Source organism: Chroicocephalus ridibundus, chromosome 3, assembly GCF_963924245.1.
Source record: "Chroicocephalus ridibundus chromosome 3, bChrRid1.1, whole genome shotgun sequence".
NCBI classification, from domain to species: domain Eukaryota; kingdom Metazoa; phylum Chordata; class Aves; order Charadriiformes; family Laridae; genus Chroicocephalus; species Chroicocephalus ridibundus.
Genome location: NC_086286.1, coordinates 103,527,299 through 103,553,404, shown reverse-complemented (window position 1 = coordinate 103,553,404; position 26,106 = coordinate 103,527,299). Strand labels below are relative to the sequence as shown.

Here is a 26,106-nt window from a genome sequence, read left to right as displayed (position 1 = left end):
TTTATTTTCTGATCTTTTGATCTGCTGATAAACTACAAATAAATTACCTGTATTCCATATGCTATAATCCATTTGATCATACATTGTTTTCAGCTGTTTATAACAGGAAAAACTAAGAAAATATGACCCATTTCTTTTACACTATTGAACAGAGTCGCGTCTCCTGAGTCATAGGATCTAGTTTATGTACTAGTGAATTTAAGTAAATTCAAGTCAGCATTCAGTTATTTCGATGTCTTAAAACCTGAAAAAATGCAGTTTCTTGAGTAGAAATGCTGTGATCCAAAAGGGAAAGCTGCCATTAATTCAGATGGAGATTTGTTTAATTGTGGAACTTACGGGAATTGCCTGTCTTCTGGAATATCTGAAATCCTGATGGGTTTATATTTAAAAAAAAAATCTAAAGTATAATAGCCAACTTTTGTACGTACATCTAAAATTCCCAGTCTTGTATCTCTGCTGTATACCCGTCTGCTATCCTCTCAAATTAGTTGAAAATCTTCTTATTGAGAGGTTTGTTCTCCCTGCCCACACACACGTTAAAAAAAAAAAAATCTTACACTTCAATATACAAATTGATCCCAAGGTAGGGAAAGTCAAAGAAGAAAGTTCATTTCAGGTATATTATTGCACCTTTGATCTCGGGTTTTGGCCTTTGCTCTACAGCATCGCTTACTGGCTTACTGCTAAACGCTGGATTAGATGGAATAGCAGTCTGTTCTAGATTGTCATCTGAACGTAATCTGCTTTTGAAAAGACATTCCAGTTTTATGTATGGTATGTACAGTACTGGCATAAGGCATTAATACAGTTCAGCCCCCCAAAAAATGTGTTTTCATGAAGCAGCAATTTGTAGCAATTGTAGAACAAAGTCTTCTGCTCCCTATGCAGGAGCCGATCAGAAAAGAAGCTGAACCTACGTAACTCATTTTCTTCCCATTGTGTTTGTCCATTAAGCAGATGAAGCGCACACTTCCCATCTGTTCCATTCATACAGCCTAGTGTTCATTCAGAAACAGAACGTTTCCTTTAGTTGATGGATTAAAGGCAGGAGAGGGGGGAGGAGTGTAAAAATGTTTGGGGATGTGCAATACTTCAGGAACAACGTTTAAAGGTTAATTCACGCTAAAAGCTTGTAATGTATTTTTTTTACACAACTTCAAAACGAAAAAGGTGCTGCCTCTTAAATGAGCAAAAAAAAACTTTTTAAAAACCAAGACCTAAAGCATTTTTTTTGTGCTATTGCCGATAACTTAATGTCAGGTTATTTTTTAAATCCATCTTATATTGCACTTTCAATACGGTATAAAAACTAAGTGAACAATTTTTTTTTTTTGCCAAATCTTGATTAATCTAGTACTATATTTTCATAAGTTGAACCTAGGAATGTGTATTAGTGACCTTAAAAAAACAGCAAGTAAACTTTGTAAGCAACTTTAAAGGTTATTGTTTGCTTTTCATGTTCACTTGCAGACCAGGTGTCTCTAGCAAAGCACATCTGAGGAAAAGCTACTTTTGTTGGGAGTCTCTTTGTGAACAAAACAGATGACATAAAGATAAAGAGCAGGTGTTAAAATAGCAAAAAAGGCAAACAGCAGTTATTTTACAGGATGTTTAGCTGTGGCACAGCTAGGAAAAAAAATCAGGCTAGTCTAAAGAATCTTATTTGGAAATCTTTGCTCAAATAAAAGAAACATTTCTCTTGTCTTGTAAAACAGAAAATCTGCCTTTTGATCCCCCAAAGAATGGCTTAGATATACTTATCCTACTCCTCTTGTAACTGATTTCCCAGGGACTGACAGGAAAAAGCACAGTTTTTACTAAATAAGGATGCTGGAATTTGCTTACTGGTTTCTGTTTACCTGATGCCACTTATGATACTGTGTTTGCCTATTTAAGTGGCATTTAGCACTGGAGTCTTGTGTGTGATTTGACTATTTATGTTAGGAAATTGCTTAGCAGCTGGGTAGATTAGACTGGTTTACTCTGTGTGTTTTCCATCCTACACTGGACATCTGTTAATGTTGGTCTTAACATCACAATAGTGAGCATTGTAAATTAATACATAGAAAGGTAAGTATGCGAAGGGAAGTATGTTTGCCTGTGAGATTAAAGAAACAAAAGCTACTGAACTGACATTATCTGGATGTCTAAATTGACCATCCTAAACCCAGAAGGACAGATTTAGAGGCCCACACTGCAGCATTCAGTGTGTGCATTTCGGATTTAACCTTCCAGGTTCGTTCCCAGATGACAACACTCTGCTGTCTGCTTTGAAGTGTGACTTCTGTTTCTTACACACAAATTCATTAGCAGCTTTCTTTGATTATATCATGCTAGTTCTGCAACTTTGTAACTGATGAGAGAAGTGAACCCTAATGCAAAATTACGTTATAGTCACGTAAAGTGGCTACTCATCGTAGAGAATTGTGAATTCTCTCCATTCGCAACAAATATTACTTTCTTTATGAAAAAAAAGTCTTGTGACGTCACTTGCGCACTTATTTGGAGACACTATGTCAACTGCTAAGTTAAGTCAAGTCCTCAAAATATTTATCGCTTAGAAGATAGGCATCTTGGTATGGGACATAAACACTCCTAAGTTTACTATGTAATTAAACTATACTATCATACTTTTTCAGGTACCAGTGAAATAAAGGTTTATTAAATCAAAATCTATTGAACTGCATAGCATTTAGAATCAAATGAGTTTCTATAAAAATGTGGAATAGCAATCAGGTTTATTCTCCAGCGATATTAAGAACCTACGCAGTATACATTGTTTTTCTGTTCTTTCAGGTATAATTTTACAAATATTGCCACTTTGCCAATAAACATGTCATTTTCCCTTAGTTACAATGGAGCTGCATTAAAGGAAGCTGTGTGGCATCTGCAACACCTTTTCCAGAATATTTTTCCCTTGAATATTGTATATGTGAGTGGAAACGTTACAAGATGCAAAGGATATCTGCTAATGAATTTCTTGAAATTCTGTCACTTTACACTAATTTCATTGCAAGTCAGACTTGCCGTCCTTGCTTAGAATTACAGTTCTTTATCAGTGGGGCTTAATATATTAATTTCTGCATGCAAGTTTTGAAATCATGTTTCAAATAACATTTTTCAGACATGCCTCAGATAAAGGTCCATTCTGTGTTCTTTAAATAGAGATAAAATAGCTCTTGTCAGTTAATTATAAATTAGTAGCTGGTTCTTTCATGTCAGAAATTTCAGACATGCTTGCAGTCTGCCTGCGTATGTAATTGACTTTTTCTCCAAGCAACTAAAATGTAATGACAAACTTAAAAACACAAGCTCTGCACAACAGTGCGGTCCTCTGTTCCTTGCTAGTCAGTAAAATTATGTTCTCAGATTTTTTGATTGAAAGGTAATTCCGAAATTTAGTTTAGATAATGCACTTTCTGAGTTTAGAAACTGTTGGAAGAAAACAAAAACCGCAATTAAATAGATAAGAAGATACTGTAAACAGGATTTTTTTTTTTTTGAGTAGAAATGATATCCTCCTACCTTCATTAGCCACTGAGTGTTGTTTTCCATGATGTTTTCAAGTAGCTGCAGTCTTTGAACTGAATCATCGTAGTCCAAAGGCGCATCCCTTTGGACGGCGTTGGAGACGAAGGCAGCGGAGGAGCGGCAGCTGTCGGTCTCGGGCAGGAGGAAGGTGTAGCTGCACGACCCGTGCTGGACCTGGTACTGCTTCTTGCCCATCGCCTCCATGCTCTTGCTGAAGGAGTTGTATCCCGAAGCTAGGAAAAAGCTGCAGCCCCAAAAGAAGTAAACGCTCAGCTGCATCTTAACTCCTGCGGTAGCCCCGGCCAGCGCGGAGTGCCCGAGTGCGCGGAGCGGGGCGCGGACCTAGCGAACCTGCGCAGGGGCCATGGGCCGTCTGAAGGAGGGAGGGCTGGGCTTTTTTTTTTTTTTTTTTTTTTTTTTCCACTCTCCCAGTTGCAAACTGGAAGCGTGCCGTCCTCTCCCCGGCCGCCGTGCCCTCAGCTGTCAGATGCGGAAAGCCCAAAAAAAAAAAAAAAAAAAAAAAAGCGACTCCCCTTGAAGCTGGGGGGGGGGGGACGACCCGGTGCCGCTTGTCCCACAAGCCTTGTCGCTTTCTTCTCCTCGCCCAGGCCAGGATTTGAGGGCCCCGGTACCCGAATCAATCACTTTCCTTCCCTTATATGATAAGTTGATAAGAGCAGGCAGACATGTGGAGCGGAGCTGCTCCTCCCTCCCGGCTTCGCCAGTGCCTTCCTGCGGGGGGGGGGGTGGGTGGTGCGACGGGGACGGGGCGGGGGGGGGACATTCGTAAAGCGGGGCTTGGAGGGAGAGCGCTCGGCCGGGCGCGGAGGGGCGCGGAGCGGCGCGGGGCGGCGCGGAGCCAGAGGAAACCCCAGGGAGGAGCCGGCGGCAACGGGACCCCCGCGAATTCCTGCAGCGCGGCTCCAATTAAGAGTTTCCTAGACAGAGCAATCCGTTCCGATAGCCTCCGACTACGCTTGTAAATGAGTTGGTGTGGTAATCGTTTTTAAACGCTGTCCAAAAAAAAAAAAAAAAAAAAAATTCCTGGGCTTGTTAGTTCTTCTTAAAGAATTTTATTTAAGCGTTGTATAATTACAGAGAAAGACACTGTCCTAAGCAGACAAAAGCAGGCTTGGGCATGTCCTCGCAAAGAGAACAAGAGAGGGGATTTTAATTAAAAGTTTTCGGTCGAGCACAGACTTTGTATTTTACTGAATCTCTGAGATGAATACTCACTTCCAGGCATGTCTTTCCAGAGTTAAGCGTTTTCAAGCCTTGCCCCCCCCCTCCCCCTTTTTTTTAAGGCTTTTTTGTGTGTATTAAATGGCTACCTTTGGAAGTGCTATCATTAAATCACAAGCCAGCTGGGACTGGGAGAAGGAGTAAGTACCCAGAGGCAGTGGCAGTAAGGCATGCCTCAGGAAGTGGCATGGCTGAATAGCAGTTACCCTGTCAGCTTTCACTAGCCCAATTCCGTGCCCTTGGAATTGGGAAATACCTATAAAAGGTGAGGGGAAAATCTGATAAAGTAAATCTGTGAAATGTATATGTAAGAGTAACAAGGAGCTTCCCCCAACTTCCCACTCCCATCTTCTCTGCAATGATCAGTGATCTTGAAAAAGCGGAAAATTACTAACCAACTCACCAAACCCTGGGAACGAGTTGATTCCACTGAATTTGTGGAAAAGTTTACTTCTCTGTTTTAGAAAACGTCTTCTCAAAACCCGCACGATGGGATACTGAATCCTGAAGACAAACTGCCTGAGAGTTTTGTTAGGTCTCGATCTGGCAGCTATAGATTTTTCTTAATTAAAATAAACAAAGGGAATGCCATGCTAGTCAAACTAACATGAATTACAAACCAAAGTTTCCCTTATATGAGGAAAATCCCAACGTGCCTCTAGATCTCTTAGGACAGACTTTTTTACACAACTTGCTGTAGTTCATATAGTGTATTAACGTGGCTTTTACTTTTTAAATCACAGAAGTTGTATTTAGGGGTTGTCAAAAATAATTGTAGCGGCTAAAATGCATGCCTTATGTTGCTGGAAGCTGTTGGGATTTCTTTACATAATGCATAGTTACCTCTGGAAAGGAAAATCTCTAAAATTCAATTCTAGAGACTTCCAGAAAGGTTCAAATTATACTTGGACTGTGAACAGTGGAACCAATTTGTCAGATTTTCTTCCTGTGGTGTTCATCTGCCATTGTTCATCCTTCAGTCCTTGAGGACATATTCCTTGAGGAATATGTTTGCAACTTGGGATACAGTCAAGATTATTTTCTACAAAATGTACATATTTGTACATATAAATTATGCATTCTCCATCCCTTCAACTTTGTATTGCAATAGCAAGGCAAATTAATGTGACAGCTACCTGCATTGTTAGCAAAGTTTCAAAAGCTTTCTCCACAGTGATTGCTGCTTTTCAATATATTGAAGTCTTTGAAAGAACGGTTAATTCCATGTGAATACCAGTCTTTTGCAAGGTAGTTGAGAAACCGACTGTTATGCAATGAGGACAGCACGTAGGTAGGATTTGATTTATACACTAGCCCCTGTGAAGCATTTCTAGGTATCTAACCAGACATTCAAATTCAATGTTTTCCTTTTTTTTTTTTTTTGGAATATTTTTTATTGATTTTCTAAAATAAATGCGAATTTCTTGTCGTGACTTGCACTTGTCCTTAAATTGGTCCGCTCCCTCCTTTCTTTTCCTCTCACAGCTAGCCCAAAGAATATAGGGCCCTCAATAGAGTAGTGCTGACAATAGGAATGCTCCGGCCCTGAAAGCATCTCTTTCCTAAATGGTGAGGAACTGAAAGATAGTCTTAATTTTTCTGATTGTATTTTCATGCTGTTTTTTAATCCCTTAGTTAGACATTTTAATAGAAAAGCTGAGACTGGCCAGCGTAATCTTTTTGAAGTTTTGTTTTTAATTATTAGACATCTATTCAAGGGTCTCTCTATATATAAAAGACAAGATTTAGTGGATGCAGAGAATTCATTAGACAGGATTTCCACGAAAGGCTTGATTAAATCGACCGTTTATGAAGCTTGCCGTCCATATGCCACACCGGTGAGTCAGATCACCGACAGAATCTGGCAGCCCGGTTTTGCTGGGTTTTTTGAGGAGAGAGTGGAGTGTCTCTAAAGGTTTGAACTGGAGTCTGTTTTCTGTTCGGAAAGGCCGAAGCGTGACCCCGGGAGGCCCTTGAGCCGTAATGGGGCCAGGAACAAAACTGAACTTGGAGGCTGCCTACCAAGGCTTGCTGTACCTTGGACCTCCACTAGGGAGAACTGTGGTTGTATGAATACTGGAAAGAGAAACTAATTAACCTTCGACTGGGGTTTGGGTTTTTTGTGGGTTTTTCTTTTGGGGATTTTTTTTATTTTATTTTTGAATGAATGAATGAATGAATGAATGGGCAGTCGCTATGGCGGCTGTCAGCAGTTCGGGCAAAAGGTATGGAAAGTGCAGGTATTGTTCTGAGGAATGACGACGAGTTGCTAACGGAAGACCCTTACGGCACAGCAGGCCCCACCAGTTAGCCACTCTGCTGCGTGTCATGTCTAGCTCTTGCAGTGACACCCTGAACTTCACCAGGGTAATGTTTTCCCCAACGTTTCCTTGATACTTCCAGGCTGTAGGGGCACTACAGCCCCCAACACCCACACAATCGAGGGAATTTTGCTGTTTCCCCATCTGGGTCCAACAGACTCATAATGCTTTAATGAAGCGCTCTTTCCCACTGCCCAGGAAAGTTAGTGAGCGTTCACCTTGCCAACCAAATAAATATACATCCCTTGAACCCTTCACTACAGGGTAGTGCTGTATTTGGTGCATCTTTTGGAGCATTTGATTGTGATCCTTCACCCTTTCTATCCCTTGGGGAGCAGCTTTCCCAGCTGTGGAGGAGGAAGTGGTCTTCTCTGCCTCCCCAGGGAGTCAAAGCCAGTCAGAGTTCAGGGGGAAAGAAAGTAGTAACAGCTAAATTTAGAAAACTGGTGTGAAAAGTAAGGCAAGTTAAATACATTTTTGTCCTTGAAAACTGAGGAGGAGGAGGAAGGAAGATGCCTGAATACAGCCTTTTTACTGAGCCTCAGAGGCATAATAACAAGTCTGCTTGCAGGGCAGGGCTTATTCCAGAAAAGCTGAATGACGGAGAAGATCTGTCTCCCGTCAGTTATGAGAAGGAACATCTCATTGTTAGACATGTTGAAGTAGGAAGGAATGTAAATAATTTGGCACGGAATCTTATATATGCCAGTATGAAATGGAGCAAAAAGTTGTAATTCAGACCAGTTGCTTCCTCTCTGGTTTTTTCAGGTTCGTTGTTCTCTTCATCTTTTATTTCTGCTGTCGATACGCAGTGGTACATTTATTCTGCAAACTGAAATATAGCCTGTGAATTCCTGCTTGCTTTATAGCTGAGTGTATATATTATTTGACATGAAATAGCAAATAGTGGCTTGGTATATTTAAAGTACAAATTAGATCTTTCCCTTTTTAGAAAGAAGATACTCACTCTACAGAACTCCACTCTACAGAACTCACCTTATAAGAGCTGAAATGTATATTTTGTCGAAACTAAACATTTAGAACGTTTTGCCAGATGTGTTGGAGGCAATTTCCTTTCCTGGGAAACAGTAAATTCCCTTATTCAGCCAATCCTGTTTTTATTCCATACAGCATATGACTAAGCTGCTTTGAGAGAGATGCCTGAATACCACTAACATTATCTTTCCAATTATTATTTTACTTACAGCTGCACAGCTTCTGTTTGACAGCCAAATACAGAGATCTTGTGAGATCTCTGATGGAAAAGGAAGCATAAAAGTTTTCGAAGTATTGTACAAAGATGTTGACTTGGCTTTAGTCTGCTATCTGCAGACGTTGCCACCTAAAACTTTCAAGATGTTGATTTAGTAGATAAGCAAGTTCTCATTTCAGCAGTTTTCTTGTTTTATACAAGGGAAAAATCTGTAATGAAATATGTTCAAAATAAGGGCAGAACAACGTAAACAAGTAGGTTTTGGCGCTGCATTCTTATGGGGATATTTGATCTACATATAAAAATGAAAATGCTGTAGTGTGAGAATATGTAAGTTCAAAATCAAATCCAAGAGGAAAAATTATCTGAAACTTGGAATAAATAATGACGCATTTTATATATTCCTCGTATTTACATTCCTCGCATTTTGACACTCAATGTCCAGTCCCCACCTTTGGTTCCTGGTACTTTAATATTAGTTTAGGGTAGTGCCATTTGTTGGCTTCAAAATATTTTCTTTCACTGGGAGTATTTTAGCATGTTTCTCAGGAACAAACGTCAGCAAGGACAAGACTCATGAACTCGTAACTTAAGAAACAGGGAACAGGATCTTGGACCCTACTAGATTTTTGATCTGCTGAAAATTTTAATCTGTTTTGAGATTTTACACTCTCTTTGAAAGAGAGGAGTGCCAGATTATTATGTTTTCTGATAAGACAAAATAAATTGTTTTCATCAAGAGCCATAGTTCAGTTCTTTAGCACCTCTAAAATTACTGGTAATATCTTACCAGTCATTCCTCCCTCCCGTACCATTTGCCTGTTTTCCTTTTAATTCGGTCTGAACTTCTCCATTGGACTCTCATGACTTCTTTAGCAAAATCTCAGAATTCCCCTCACTTTCTCAGCTGCTGCTTATTTCTAATCACTCATAACATCTGGTGTAACATCTTGTGAATTCATCTTTGTGTTCCGTCTCTGACGTTCCCTCCCCTCTCCTCTGAGCGCCCGTCTGTTCAAGGGAGGGCATTTACCCAGTAATTCTCATCTTGTACTTTTGCTGAAGGGACAAGAGGTCAATAATCTGATCCGCTCAAAATTTCATTTACCACTCTGTCTTGGTGACTCAGTCTGTGTGTTCCCATCTTGCTAACGTTCAATCCAGCATTCCAGTACACGGTATTTTTCCTGGATGTCACGCCATTAGTGGAAGCATAATGCCACCAAAACCAGACTTTTTACCTTCCCTTGGAAATTCTTGCATGCTAGCCCCTTTTTCTCTTTCACAGTTGATACTGCCACTGTTCCTCAATGCATTTAAATCTATAATCTGCAAGTTATGTTTACATCTCTTTGTTTCTTTGGCATTTTATTTTCTCCTTTTTTTGATGCTATGCCGATCCTTATCATCAACATACTGAATTTATAACATATTCTCTCTGGCTCCTCTGTTAACATTTGCAATGTGACTTGCTTATGAAGCTTATTTTATTAGTTCTACCTCTCTTAGTAAATTACATTCATCTTTATTTTCCTAAGAACTGTTAGACAACTGTCAGAGCTTCACACAAACAGACTATCTACTTAATTGCTTCTAATTGGGTTTCATTTTTGGAAGCTCTAAATTCAGTACCTCTCCTACCAAGTATGTCAGCTTCATTTCTCACTTTGCAGGCGCTGACTGTATTGGCTTTCTTGAACTGTCTTGGTTATACTTGGGATGTCTTTTCTCAGTTAATCTATCATTATATTTTCCACTTACAGACTTATTTTGATATCCCACTTTTGTTATATAACATCTGCTCAAGGATTTTTGACTGAGATTATATTAACATTAAAATGAATTATATACTTACATATATACATGCTTCTATAGAATCATAGAATCATAAAATAGTTTGGGTTGGAAGGGACCTTTAAAGGTCATTTAGTCCAACCCCCCTGCAATGGGCAGGGACATCTTCAACTAGATCAGGTTGCTCAGAGCCTTGTCCAACCTGACCTTCAATGTTTCCAGGGATGGGGCATCTGCCACCTCTCCGGGCAACCTGTGCCAGTGTTTCCATATGTGTATATGTTTAGTATGTTGTAGATGCCACCATACCTACAATATAATTGGTTGTGTTAATTTAGATTGGGACTCTGTGGTAGCACATCTTGAGCAAAAACAATAACATGAATTAATGTGGGTTTTTTAATTCCTGTCATTATCACTTCTCCATTCCAAACCTTCTTAAATGCAAAATGCTTCTTAGTTTTTACTGTTTCATTACTTTTATAGTGATGCACTTCATCAGTCCAAATTTTAAGGGACATCTAAAGCAGAATACACACATATCTATAAAACTGTCATCTATGTAAATAATGTGTGCAATTATCTAAGAAGATTCTTACAATGTATTAATGAAGTTCCTATTGTAGGACAGATGGCAGTTTCTTTCGCTGTGAGCATTTTTTAATAATGAATGTTATTTTAAATCTTTGAAAGATGAATCATCCGCATACAGAGGTAGGAAGTGAGTCCCAGGATTATGAAGAATAGTTGCTGTACGTCCTTCCTCCTTAACATTTTTATATTGTTTGGCTGTAGTGCCCAAAGTCTGTGCTCATTCTCTTCAGAGATACGTGATGACAGCAAACTTCTTTAGCTGGTATCAAGTGTAATTACATCTTAAACTCAAATAGTATGAGTTCAAAATTAACATGGAAATTACAGCTAATGTTAAGGATCTTGCACTTGGACTGCTGCATATCTTTGACAGTCTTAAGTGCTGTGCCCTGGCTGTCTCCTGTACTGGGCAAAACATAATAACAGCCCTTGTTTAAACAGGTTGCCATCAGTTTGAAACTGAATGAAACAGCTTGCATGTTTAGGTGTAGCAACTACCTTTAGTAAGGCCTTTAAAACCTGTTTTTAAAAATTGTTTCCATAGCACATGCATTATTTCCTTTTCGTTATTGAATTTCATGTGAAAAAACTAACAGAGGTTCTTACTCAGTGCTCATATACTGTTTATATGCTCTTTGAAAAACGTCTTTTTAATTACAATTTTGTGCATTTGGATAATTTAAACCTAAAATCTTTATGTGAGGTTTTGACTTCTCTTGTGTAGACACGCTCTCATGTGTGACTGTTGTATTACGTTGATGTGAAAAGGCAGCAGGCTGTGAAAGAATCCAGAAGGCTTTTGGAAAACGAGAAATCTGCCTTGCTGACATCTTAAAGAAAAATGCATATGCCATTTGTTTAAAGGAATGTATTTTTAAAATGTCTAAGCAGTTGACAGTAATCTAGCCTTACAAATGACCTCAGTCCCTGTGATTTAAACCCTTCCTCTTGTAAGCAGTCACCCAGGTTAGCGGAAGGTTCTCTCATCTGGTAATAGCACACTTACTTGATAATAACAGCATGTCATACTTCCGAAGAGCACGTTCAAGTTAAGAATCTGAATTCAAAGATAAACTGATGTCAAAGAGAGAATGAAAAGGAAGTGAGAAACTGTGTAAGAGGAATAAACAAAGCTTTCAGAGAGAGAGAGGACATTTATGGCAACAGTAAGGTACCTAGTTCCTGACATCTGTTTCCCTCAAGAAAAAAATACAGTGCATATGCTAACCTTTTTATGGGGAGTGCAAGAAAAATATTTGCAGCACATTTTCATATATTCATATTTGTTGAACTGTATTACGGGTGTGTAATTTGAAGAGGACAGAGCAACTGCAAACTATTTTTGCACTGCATAAAGATAACTCTCTGCTTTTTTCAATACTAATAAACATGCAGTAACAGTTCTCAAACACAGTACCCACCCTCTTTGCTGATTCTGCCACAAAAACTGGTGTTCTTTTTATCGTTGGTCTTACTGCTGTACAGGCAAAGGAAGGAACTAAAGTATTTTTTTTCCCTGGTTAGTGAGGCATCAGAACCCGTGATGGGACAGGAGAAAGATTACCTGCATACTGACACGAGGACTAGGGATCCTTTGAGCTTGGACTCTGTGCCTCCGTACAACCATCTAGCGAAACTCCTATTGCTGTGTAAATATTAACATTAAGTACCTCACTGGCTGCGTAACAGTCTGTTCTTTATCTCTCCAAATAAATCATTTGCTGGAGAGATAATCCTCCATCTCCAGTGGAATGTGTATGGAAGATCAAATCTCTTCCGAGTACCCTATCATTAAAATGGTGTATTTTCTTCCCAACGCAAACCAATTAGAAAGTCCTCTTACTGGTCTTTCACTTTATCTAAATCCGAATTATTACTTGAGTCATTTCAATACACAAAGAAAGTTCAAATCTTTGAAAATCTTTACTTTGTCCCACTAGAAATACAGGTATAGGAAATTTGGAGACTGTCATTGGTGATGTCCATGTTGTTTGAACCTGAACGCCCATTCAGGCTAGCCACAGCCAAACTGACTTGTATTTACAAATCCTATTAAACAGATCAATCTTAGCTTACTATCTTCTGTTTAAACTTCAGTATAGAAGGTCTTGCTTGTAGTTGTGTGTTCTCACTTGATTTTTAAGTCAAATCTGTGATGAAATTCTATTTTAAATAACTGATAAGGCTTCACCTTTAGTATTAAATGATATATTATCAGTTGTTACTGCTTCGACTGTTGCCTGTGGGATGTTAGTAATAGCAATGTCCAGTGAACAGCATTTTGTCTTGAACATAAATAGCTTTGGATCTAATTTGTCAAATTAATGATCAGCTGATGTTATTTTACTAATTTCTGCCTTCCTTTGCCTGTTTGCCCACTCAAGTATAATTTTTAAGAACAAAAATGCATGCATTAAAGTTAAAACATTTACTAGATGATGCCATGACACTTAGATGAATATCTCCTAACTCAGCCAGCTTAGACTATTTTCCTCATCTATTAATGAAGATTGTATCCTTGCATAGGGTGTCAAGGTGGCTTTCTTTGATAAAGTACAAAGATCAGGTCCCCCAGGCCTTCCTTATAGAGTTAGAGATTTCTCTCTGTTGATCAGAAGCGGATTCTTGAGTAACAAGCCTAGATGAAAGCGCCTGAAGTTAGGTGAAATGATCGCCATGAAGTTCACTAAACAATACAAATGCTGGCTTCATTCTTACTATAAAAACCTCATTGCTGTAAGCTGCACGGGAAGGCCAGGAGTCTTGTCCAAACCACTCTTCTGCAGAAGGTGATGAGAACTGAGGATAAAACCACCTGATTTCTTGTCTTTTGCGCAAAGTTCTCGTTTGACGTACTGAAAGAAGTGAAGGTTATTCCAGATTTCAGATGTGTTTCACTGTCTTTAAGTGCTTAAAGTGCTGTTGTTAGTATATTCAGTATTTTTTCATTTTATTGCAATTTTTTGACTATTATATACAAACTTTTTTGTTTTGACTCTCATCTCTTTCAGTAATGGATTCGCGTGGACTATGACTTAATTAAAAAACATTCCACCAAAAAATTGCCTCTAGATAGATTAATCACCCTGGAAAGATAATTCTTTTTATGCTGTAGGCACATTTTTCAAGGTTAAGAGCACTATACCTTTGGGAAATATCACTGCATGTTCTGGAACCCCACTGCAGCCCATGGCGAGGATGGGTGGGCTAGCAATGGACTGAGTTTTCAGCCAGCTGTGAAGTATTCCAGGCAGGAGTACAGCAGGCAGGGAAATGGTTAGGAGTCCTGGCCTAAAGTTTGTTTTAATTTCATACCAAATATAAAGAAATATTTTCTGAGGCTAAGATCTATGAGGCTGTAGAAAAGCCCCTCATGAGCAGCGGTGGAATCCCTGTTGCGTGAGTAATTTAATATAGATGGGCAAAACACTGAAATATGTAAAGGAAAATCCTGTACCGGCAGCAGTAAGAATTAAGTGACCTACTAAGCTTTTTCGTCTCTTAATTTCTTTCATTAAACCTCATCACTTTGCTGAAAAAAAGAAAAATGTTTATGTTGGACCTCCATGTGAAAAGTGCTTATAGAAAAAATGTCCCTCTTCAGCTGATAAAAACATAATTAATATATTTTAAATAATTCTTGCATTTTCTCACAGCCATGAAATTAAAACTGTCAGCCACATAGTATTAATGCCGTCAAACTGCTAAACACAATTATTTCAATAAAATGCATCAGTGGCTTTAATATTGGAAATTATTATGTTTTTAGATTTCACTGCAATAGTGGAACAACTTCATTTCATATTAGTAATTCTACAAGCGACATGCAAAAGGATATAGTTAGTCCTATTACTAAAAGCATCAGGGTGAGACTGTGGTTCATAGACTATTATTGCCCACGTGTGAATCAGCTTGGCTACCTGAGACATTTACAACCAGACAAATTATTCTCAACTATCAATAGCTTAATAGCTACTTTTGTTTTCAGATTATTTTTTTTTTAATTATTAACTTATTTAAAGATGTTTACAATGAATAATGTAAAAAATGCACTTCGCAGACATCATCAACATAACAAGCCACAAAGTTACATCAAAATCAGACTGCTCTTGGTTATTTATTAACTTGAGACAAATTATTTTCTGACTTTTAAAAACTCTATTTTGGAACATTTGTTCTTTGTGAAGCAGGCTCCTTTGTACTCGTGTATTTTACCTTGCCGGCTCTGCAATAGGGTGGAGGAAAATGTGCACTCACCTACCTCTTACCTAGCTCTGCTGGCCCACAGCTGTAGACAGCAGTACACCCAATAAAGAAAAATAACACATACTTTTCAGATAGTGATTTCAATAAACTGGTAGCCTGGAGGACTAAGAAAAAAGCAATGCTTTAAGGGCAAACTGTAGGCCTCTCATTTAGAAGCCTTTTCTAGTATCAGAACCTTTTTCTGACGTGTCTAGCGTGCACAATGCTCAGAAGCTGCTGAAGTAAACAAAATGTGGGTCTGGTCTCCATTATTATAATTTGCAGATACCCTCCGTCTGCTCACAGAGGATGGCCCAAGGCTTTTAAAGCTGTTAATGACATGAACAGTGGCCAAGAACTGACTGTATTTGAAATACAAGTGTATTTTAAAAGTAAACCAGAACGTGTGAATCCTCAGCCACTTGCCATTTGCATTAACTTTACACAGTGAGGATTTTTTTTAAAGGGACAGATTTCTCACCAAACAGTCACTGGACTAGTTAAACAATTGGAAGTAGGTTCAAGATGTGTCACCAATAGTTAAAATATTGGCTTTTATGGCTAGTCCAAATGAGAATCAGGCTTTCCAGTAAGTGAAACTTGGTTCCCTCACATTGATTTCTCAATGTTCATAAATTCATTAAATGCTCATTCATCAAATTCCATCTCTTTGCTGGCTCTTCCATGCCAGAACGAGGCATCTGTTTCCAAAAAAATGAAGTGGCAGATGGTTTGATAAGTATTGCCCCGTATTACAGCTGGGGGAATGAAGTAATTTAAATGAATAGAAGACAAACAGAAATGAAGGTACTCAGGCTTAGAAATAAGACAGAGAAGCTTTGTTATCTTGTCTTTTTTTTTTTCCTAGTTAATTTTCTTTTACTAAAAGTAGGGTTGAAAGTCCTAAATACTAAATGTTGAAATTCAGGATAGTTCGGGACTGTGTAACAGTTCTGCACATGGCCATCAAATACACTGGAGCTGGTGCTGCATCTGCTATACGTGTAGGTTTTATCCACGTATGCACTGTGTCATTTTTCCAGATTACTAGGCATCTGAAAAACAGCCTGGTTTCTATCAAAATATGTGGAAAACCATGTCCCATATGCTTTTCATATGAGACACAAGACTTGACTGTGTAATACAGGACATCCCCTGTTATGTGGGACATCTGCCAAGCCCAGCAAAAAGAAAAGATACAGGCGAGAGAACAAAACCAGAGGCATAGATGACTACTAAATCCTTATTCCGTTTTTAATGTTTATATTCTGCTCTGGTCTCAGCTGTTATAGTCCACTTTTAACAACATCTCTGAGCTGGAATTAGTCACGTATTCTGTACTGTCTAATCTATTTCATGTTTTATGATTAAAACTTTAAAATGTTTAATCATAGAATCATTTAGGTTGGAAAAGACCCTTGGGATCATCGAGTCCAACCATCAACCCCACTCTACAAAGTTCTCCCTTACACCATACCCCTTAACACCACATCTAAACGACTCTTAAACACATCCAGGGATGGTGACTCCACCACCTCCCTGGGCAGCCTATTCCAGTGTCTGACCACTCTTTCTGTGAAGAATTTTTTCCTAATGTCCAGCCTAAACCTACCCTGCTGCAGCTTGAACCCATTCCCTCTTGTTCTGTCACTAATGTTCATTATTGAATGACAGATTTTCAAAGGTAATACTCAATATAGGCTTCGAGCCTTCCAAAAATCCTATCCCCGCTTTGCATCTTTAGGTAACAGTGTATCTCTGATCCGTAAACATGGAAAAGCACAAGAGCCTTTTAGCATGTGATGTGCATGAGTACTTTAGGTTATATTTGAAAGCTGAGCTGCAGTTGTTATAAATTTTCTCAACAATTTTGGGGTAAAAACCAAATGTTACCTTGTTTGGGGGCATACCAGTGTTGCCAGTGCTTATGTTCCTCAACCGTTTTGGTCTGTTACACCCTGGATTGTGAACTAATTAGATTAAGAAAAAATTATAGTTTAAATTTAGGGGAAACAACTCTTTTCCTCATGGCTACAGAAGCATGAAAATGTTACTCTGCAAAATGGCAATAGACGGCAGCAAATAAATTAAAACCATACTTTTGTTTTCAGCATGATTTTGGAAGACAGAATCCTGATTTCCGGATAGTTCAGTTAGCAGTCCGGGACGTGTAAATTCCACTGAAAGTCTCATTGTAAGACCTTTCTTTCACATTTCCAAAATGTGGAAGCTAAAACTGATAGATAATATTCTACATATTTGACTTTGCTTTTGCGACTTTTTCTCCTATCTATTTATACATCTAATACTGTTCGGCCTCTCTTTGTCAGCATAACGAGAAGCAAATCCTCTCAGTACCGTTGGTACTGTTGAAAACTTCAAACTAAATTGGAATTGGGTGTCCTGCCCACCGGAGCACAATACAATCCACAGTTGCATCCAGGTTTCACTTACTAAAACTTACTGTGGTGGCTGTAGGTAGAAATTTTATAATGTGCAGCCTAATGCATACGGAGTTTTTTCTAAGCGCTTCAACTCCCAGTCGAACAGAAGGAATCTGGAGAATATTTACCTTCATTTATCACGTTTTCAGTATTAATTATGTTACTAGAGATGGCAGAAACCACCTACCTGGCCTCATCTCGCTTTGAATAGTAAGTCAAAGAAGGTCATTGCTTTCTGCGAGTCACATGCTGTTTCTCTGTCTAATATTCTATTCCTGTTAGTTTGTCTGTGTTACATCTGTGAAACTCAGAATAATCCCTATATTCGTTTGATACATTGCTACAGACAAGAAAGAAAGGAACTTTATATATTCAGGATGAGAATGCAAATGCCTATTTTTATTTAATAAAGACAGATTGTTGAGCCTGGCACTAATTTTATCCTTTATTACCAGTGAAGACATGAGAACTTGAAGTACATCCTGCTTCCATACCAGGGAAATTGGCTCAAACTGGAAGGAGGAAGACATAGCGTAGTTTTTTGTGGACTGTGTCCTTTAAATGTTAGTTTACAAAGGCATTCTGAGTCAAAAGGCCAATTTTATCCAAAAGATTTTTTTTAAGACTTCATACGTATCATGTTCAGACAAAACAGTTTCAGAAACCTGTTGGATTTTATGGATGCCTCTGATTATTGCTCAGGAGCCCACGATGGGACGGATGCCCACCTACCTGTATGGTTTCTCTGGCTGATGTACTTGATTTATGCACTTGAGCACACGATCGTGGCCTGTAACGATTTACAAATAGCTTGTGACACCCCAATTAGCTGCTAAAAAGAGCTCTCTTTTAGCTACATAGCTTATTCTCCAGGATAAAAATCAGTGCCTGTATTTCCTTTTTACCGCTTTGTAGTCCTTGCTTACAGCATGATGGACTCATAGATCTCACTAATAGGATCCCAATGCCTTGCTACACTTCGGTCACAAAAACTTTTAATCAGTTACTTTGCTTGTAATTTTAATGTATGCCACCAGTTTGCTCTCTGCATTCGACGGGTTTGGACTAACATGGAAATGAAAAATGAGTGAATGTAAATTTTTTGCTAAACAAAGGCGCTAAGTGTTGACAGGATGGCTGATTCCAGCCCAGAATTTTCTCTGCATATAAACATAGAATACATTTCATAAACCAAAACTGCAGTTTTTGTTTGTTTGCTTTTGGGTTTTGTTCCAAGTTTCTTGAGAGGAGATGATGCCTAAAGGAGAAGAAACACTAGGATGTGTTTCCATAAACATATATGGGAAATGCTCTGATAACAAGGCACCAGAAGAACAAGCAAAACCTGGAGTAAGGAAGCTGGAATTAATGTAGAGATATTAAGAAGAACAGAGCCAGGCCCATCATCTTTGCAGCCAATATTCATTGCTAGGAAGAAATAGTGGTTTATAGTGTACTGTTGACATAGTTTTGGTAGATTTCTGGCTCTCTGCACTCGTAACACATTCTACTTTTACATTATTGTCTGAACTGTAACCTCTCACATCTAGAAAATCAGCATTTGGGGAAGCTGTGTTATCATATAAAAACACAGTCAAAGTTTTATTTTGGTCTTTTTTCCACAGTAGCAAAAGCCTGGTTAAGTTTATGTGCCTTTGCCTTTTTTTCTTTTCTGGTGATGCTACACTGTGATTGTGTTTGCCTGTATGATTCATTACAAGCTTGCTGGCAGATGGTCACGTACACTTTGCAACAGTGCTTGATGCTAATAATAATCAGCTTTTAGCTTTTACATATTTTTTTCCCTAGGGTAAGTAATGTATCTTATCCTAATGCCTAGAAAATCATGGTTGTTTTCAGTCACTGCCATCTAAATACTTTTATCCTTCAGTAAAAGAGGTTTCTCTGTACACGTTCAACATTCAACATGAGTGAAAGTTAAATTGCATGTATGGGTGGTACCGACAGAAGAATTAGTGTTCTGGTGTTCTGTCTTCCTTATATGAACAAGGTGGAAGAATAAGTGCTTCACGAGACCAGTATGTGCCAGAAAACCTCCTGGCTCCTGCCTGTGAATGATTTTGTGTTGGTTAAGCCATTGGAGCCCCACAGGGGCTATATAGCTGAAGCTTCAGAAGTCCTGCTTTGTCTCACTTGATCCCCCCACTTGTTATGGTAGACGGAAATTGTTGGTGTATATTTTATTGCACAACAGTAAATCAAGCTTATATGCAGTGTTTATCTGTAATGGTTAAAATGCTGTCAGTCCAAAATACATTCCGTTTATTTAAATGGTGAAATTGTAAAGAACTACTTCTATGTAGCTCAGTAAAATGTGTATCAAGTAATGGTGTTTTATAAGAGGAAAAATGTGTTGAATTATATGCTCTTATCATAATGATATGATACAGACATATTTCATGGTTATTTTAATATCAAGACTAACATGTATTTAACAGTAGTTCTAGATGGAATAGCTGAAGAAGCTACAGTATGGTGGAACTTGGTGGGGACTGTTTATAGCTATCTTTACATTGGAAAAGGAAAATTTCTAGGCTGGCGGTTTTAGCAGAGACAGCTGTTGAGATGTTCTTGTTGACTTTTGTTTATCATAATTATAGTACACTATATCCAGGCAATGAAATTAGTTATAAATCTGACTCCCTCAAAACGCAATGTCATGCAATGGTTCCAGCAAAAGTGAATCTTAGTCGTTTGATTAAAGTTCCCTTATTTTTAACAATTTCCTTGCTCTTTTTTTTCATTTAGTCATAAGCAAAAGGATGCATTGCAACTCTACTTATGTTCTTGCAAGACCATGTGACACTAAAGTCTATGACAAGGTCTCTACAGTGTAGGATCATTGCCTACAGACCTGATAAGATATTTTTTCTGAATGTAATTCTCAGAGCCTTATTAATTTCCTGCGGGCATTAAAAAGTACATTTTAGCTGAGACAGCTCCTCTTCTCAGACTCTTTCATAAGTTTGTCTAAGGTACAGTCTTAACTGCTGCATTTTGTCCTCCAAATCAAGGCTGAAGTAATTCACAGCTAATATGAAGAAAATACGCCTCGAACTTGTGCCAGATTCTGTCCTGCTAGTCTTAGTTTCACCGATATGAAAATTGTAATAGGCTCCTTTGATTCTTAACTCATATACCTTTGCTCCAACCACAGAAAAAAATAATCCATTTTAAAATTTATTCATAAGGTAGTTGCAGAACCAAATTCCAACTTCAGCTGATTTACTTTGCATTGTTTTTGATTTATTGTGTTTGTGAGTATATATATATATAGAGAGAGAGAGACATACTTCTGTTCTTGTTCTTACTATTTTGTGATTTATTATGTGTTGATGAGATTCTGTTGTAGACCTTGGAGGCTTTTTCAAAGACAAGAAGTTCCATTGTCATGTTTTTCTTACAATGATTTACGTCTTGTGTATTGAAGTTATTTATCAGAACTATTTAAAAGATCGTCTGAATTCATCATTTTTAAAAACACTGTTATTTAATATTTGCCTGAAGTTGGTCCCAGAGGCTGCAATCAAAAAAGGGCCTCACTTTGCTAGTCAGTATATTACTGTTATAAAGGTAGTACCTTCGTTATTTTCCACTGAACATTAAACCTAACTATGCATCTTAACACATTGTACAAATCCAAATCAAAAGATAGTGTCTGCCTCAGGGACCTTTTGATCTACAGGAGAATATTTCCATCCTTTTTTTCCCCTATCTGGCTGAAAGGTCACACTTTACCCATATTCTGTTTTCCCAGATTTATTTGTGGCCCGGAGGCTTTATTAACATCAAGTAGAAGACTCTGGCAATAGTTGACATGAGGGACTTTTACCTGTGGAGCTGATTCCAGGCAGTCTGCTTCTTGCTGACCTTCAATAGGCTTTGCTGCGTGGCAGGACTATTTTTAAAGCTATTGTAGAGAGAGAAGTTTAACGGGAGTAAGTTTGCCCGAGGGAGGGGCGTTTTATGGGTAGTCTGAATGGGCTGGAATTTTGTTGGCTGTTTTAACAGTAACTGTTAATTAGTATCTTTTAAACTAATACGTTTTGGACAATCCAGAGGAAAAGTGTAAAAATTCTGTTTAATACTAACTTCCTAGAATTGAAGGAAATAAACATTTAAGAATCAGCTTAAAAGGCTCCTGGCTAGCATGTTAAAACCGAAAAACTAATTCCTAAAACTTTAGTGGTCTACCAAAAGTTTTGCCTAGTCTCAGAGATTCCTGCCTGAATCGAGGTAAGTTTTAAATGCCCAAAAGAGCTGCAGTTTCAACGCAAAGTGAGGTCAAACTCTACAGGTTTTATTGAGTAGTATTATTGAAATTCTGGGTTTAGTCTAACACGAAGGAGGCAAACAACGATGATGTTAAGAAGTTTTGCACAAAACTTTGTCATGTGAAATTATACAGTTGAGTTGATTGTGGGTTAGAAGAAAAACTATAAAATAGGAACGGCATAAATAATTGAAAGTTCTATTTGTCCCATCCCAGTTTCTGCTGTGGCTCAGCACGTGCTTATAAAACAAAATATGCGCCTTCTTGAAGCAGTAGCATAGCGTGATCCCGTCATATTCCCTGTGCTGTGTGGACTGGGCTGGTTGCTGCTTACTTATGTAGGAGATGCATGAAGGAGATTCATTGCTTCATCTGACATGCAATTAGGCAATGTATTTTCTTGGGTTTTCCTTTTTTTTCTGGAGGTTGATGAGATGCCTTCTCAAATTTAGGGTTTTTTTAGGATTAACTGGACTATTTCCATTTTCATGCTGTCTTTGGAGGATGTTGCAGACATGGTAGTGGCTATTTCTGTTATCAGAAGTCTTCGGCATCCTCTACTGGCTTCAACCATTTACAGCGCATGTTTCTTCTGCTGCATTCCAGATTTGTCTGGAACACAACCCTGAGCAGCCGAATGGGGTTTTAACTGCGTTTACCTGAGAAACTACCTTTGGTTTATAAGCAAAAGAAGCAATGCTCTCCACAAAGATATAAAGTGCACATGGACACCTTTTAGCAATAGTTACTTTACTTATCCAAAATGGCATCTGTCTGATTAATTATAAGTCCTGCTATAACGACATTTTAAGTTTGAACTTCTGCCGTGGTGAATCAGCACTTCCAATTCCACGGTTAAATAAATTTAGGAAAGAAACCACATATGTTGTAATATATAGGCCGTATTGTACTTAACCAGACAATTAGGTTATGTTGTGTTTGCAGGTCTGGTGCCTAACTTTCCGTGGGAAGTTGTCTTTCTCATAGTAATTGCAAATGAACTAGACAGAGGTCTTTCATCTGGAATCTAAACGTTAACAGAAACTGAAAATTAAGGAAAGAGGGCATTGTAAAGGATTCTTATTACTCTGATCTCATAGATCATGCTGAGGAAAGCACAGGATCGTTTATGTTTAAAAAAAAAGGAGTCGTTTCAAATGATATGTTAAAGGATCTAGCAAGTTATAATAAAAGGTGAATTTTGTTGTATAAAATAGTGTATTTAAAGTATTCTGGTGTTCTAAAAATGTTTTTGAGTCACTTTACACAGATGGTATTATGTTTGTATGGCATTAGGGGAATTGATTATTACCTTTAACAGCTTTCATGAGACACTATTAGTGGAAACCCTGTTACCTGCGTTTCATCTCGGAGAACTGCATACCATAATTGAGTGCACTTCAAAAGCCAAATTAAACTGAATGAACGAAGCAACCAGTAAGGATGTTCTCTTGAGCATTCATTCTTACCATGATGAATGATGCTTGTTTTTCTCTTCTCTTTAATTAGAATGTTTCTACATTTGCCAAAGAAAATGTTGGAATGCGGACAAAAACTGAAATTATAGGAACAGGGCTTGATGTAATAGCTTATTTGTAAAGGAAACACAACTTGTTTGGTATTTTATTGAAACAGGAAGTTCAGAACCTCAGTACACACAAGCACAACAAATTCTCAGGTGCTAGTTGAGTCATCTGTTGTTGGAAGTAGTCTCATAGAAGGCTTCCCCTTGATTTAGTTTTAATCTTCAATTAACAAAGGGAAGGAAATTACATACAGATTTAGTTTTAGATAATGTGCAAAGCTCTCTGTTGCTTTTTAGCTGTCACCCTGATGTGCATGCTTTGTGAGTAGATCATGTTGGCACAACCAGACTGTGTCCCAGTGAATATATTCAGCATTTAACAAGCAAAAGAAACCTGATGTATTACATTTATGAAATAATGTAAGGTTTGCTTAATCAAAATACTCTGATTTTTTCCTCCTTCTAGACATCTCATACCTAACTTCAGCTTTACTGAAAGCTGTAGAAGTAATCATCTGTGATAAGATGATAACTGATAAAAATACTGGTTTATGTTTAGTATGGGTTTATTAATTTTTGTAATTGTTGTGTTTGCTTGTAATAATAGGTCTGTTATACAGCAGAGCAGAGCATGACGATACCATGCAGTTTTGTTTAGCTGTGAAATGTTTAAAAGGCACTTGGGAGTTTGTGTGTGTATCATCTTCTCTGTAGAAGGCTTAACTTTTCCTCTCCTTCAAAGATCTGTATGACACTGGCCGTCTTTGAATGAGAAGGATTTTATTGAATTCCCTCCAAATCCCATCATTACTCTTCCTCTGCTTAACCCCAAGGGTATTCCAGTGTTGTGCAGTGAGTTCTCCTTTCCTCCACCAATGGACAGAGCAACGATGGCTTTTGGCTCTCCCAGTACTGGTCCATAGCATAAGTGCATTGGCCCTTTAATCAATAATGTCATTTTAAGAAAAAATTCCGCGGGTTGTATCAGAACTATCATGTCAGCTTCTAAATTTTAAAGTTAATATAATTTTAAAAATAAAAACAGACACATGACTAGTGAGCGTGCAGGACATTTTTAAACCTTTGCCCTTATGCAGGGCTAGCTAGATTCGATTCTTTTTCCCCGTCCTCCGGGTGGTGAATATACTTTAGTATAGGACATACACATACAAATAGTACCTTCTGTTACATCATGGTAGTTTGTATTGTTATAGGGCTAAAGCCGTATTCCTGATATACCCACATTATTCCCACTGATTTTAGTGGAAATTCTGGATTGGGACATAGTGAAAGATGTTAAATATTTATTTACAGACTTCTACTAGAAAACTAGCATGTAGGAGAGGATTTATTGAGCATCTGTATTTCATCTAAGCTATCCAGCTGTTTGACTAGAAAATAACTAGCAATTTTGCTTGAAGACCACAACCGTTTCTGTGCTTCAGCCTATTTACCCTGCATCTAAGCCCAAATACCCAGTTGCTCGTATTTTATATACAGAACTTGCTGAGTATCCTTTGGTTTTCAAATTGCAACTGCTTGCTTATGCAGTGACAACCTCTTGAAAAGGCTTTCTGCTCTCACTAAAGCACTTCAGATAAAATCCAGATAGGCTGAAAAGTAGTAGCCTCTCCGTCCTGCTTCATTCTTCGACGAAGGGCGGTAGGAATATAGGAAAGGAACTCAGAAAGGAGGACAGGGTCAGCAGTTTGACCCTACAAACTTTGCCCAGCTAGCCTGAGAAGTCGCTGAAAGTCCACTACCATAATAAGTCTGCCTAGTTCTCTGTATTTAACCATGTCATAGCTGGTAAGCTCAAATTTAAAACAAAACCGAATTCCATATGGAACTTATAACAATATTTCTTTTTAAAAGAAGTTTTTGAAAAAGATCACCAGTATATTTGCAGTAAACAGAAGCGGACTTTTCTGTGAATCAGTGATTGACTTTTCAGTGAGTCTTCCTGCCACTGCAGATTTGCACTTTATTAGCTTTACCCATAGAGTCACACTTTTATTTTATCTTAATTAAGATAGTTCCTGGCAAATATCAGATAAGTCAAATAAATGTTGCTCTGTTATTTTTGTAGCTAAAAAAATTAAAGTAGAAGTGAGTGATGGAAAAGAAAAAAAGTCAAAAAGTTATCACATGTTGAAATCCCAAATGCATTTGAAATCCTAATCAGGAGTAAGATTATATTCTAAATGAGATTCTAAAATGACTTCATCTTACTCACAGCAACAACTGAAATCCAATGCTAGACTTTTCCTCCAGCATTTGATAAGGTTACTGACACAGTGTCTACTTCGCCTCCTGTAGACTCTTGAGAAGAAAGCAGTGAGGTAAGATTCTGCCAATGTGTTTGGTCTATCAGGTTACAAGCTGGTAAGAGTCAACTCCTCAAAACAGATATTGGAATCGGTTATTTTTAGAAGGGTGTCATTTGGTACCATGCACAACTTGTCATTGTGGTTTGTGAATTATTTTTTCCCTTTGTTAAAATAAACCCTTTTCAAAGGCTTTCCATTACCTTGGAAAATTTCCCGTTTTTTTTTTTTTTTTAAAAAAGAAAAGAAAGAAGAACAGAGAGAATAAATTTGGTGTCAGGTACTGTGCTTTTACCCTACCAGCTTTCATAGCTTTAAAATTACTCTGTATTCACAAAATAAATTGTTCTCCCTCGGCTATACGGAAGACCATCCCAGCTTGCTGTCACAGTATAGTTCTTTCTTTTGTAATCTTATATTATTGTTATGCTGAAAACTACAGGAGTTCATGAAAAGAATCTTCAAATAGAAAATGTTGTGTCCTTTGTTTTACGCCTATGAAGAAAGCGATGCTCTCAAAGAAACTTTTCTTGAGTAAATGACAACATTTAAAAATGTGATTACAAAAAGCAC

The 26,106-nt window shown here is 38.0% G+C and overlaps 2 protein-coding genes across 7 annotated transcripts in view; one reads left to right on the top strand and one right to left on the bottom strand.

Annotated features, from left to right (window-relative positions):
- The window catches only part of ANGPT2 (angiopoietin 2), a 49,552-nt gene extending 45,311 nt beyond the window's left edge, over positions 1–4,241 (bottom strand). For all 4 annotated transcript variants that reach the window (XM_063330340.1, XM_063330341.1, XM_063330344.1 and 1 more), the window contains exon 1: positions 3,529–4,241. In XM_063330340.1, the coding sequence (XP_063186410.1) occupies positions 3,529–3,813 (285 nt within the window). In that variant the 5' untranslated portion in view covers positions 3,814–4,241. The remainder of the gene's footprint in view (positions 1–3,528) is intronic.
- MCPH1 (microcephalin 1) overlaps positions 1–26,106 on the top strand; it is a 136,533-nt gene that overhangs the window by 93,024 nt on the left and 17,403 nt on the right. The gene's annotated exons all lie outside the window — the stretch shown is intronic.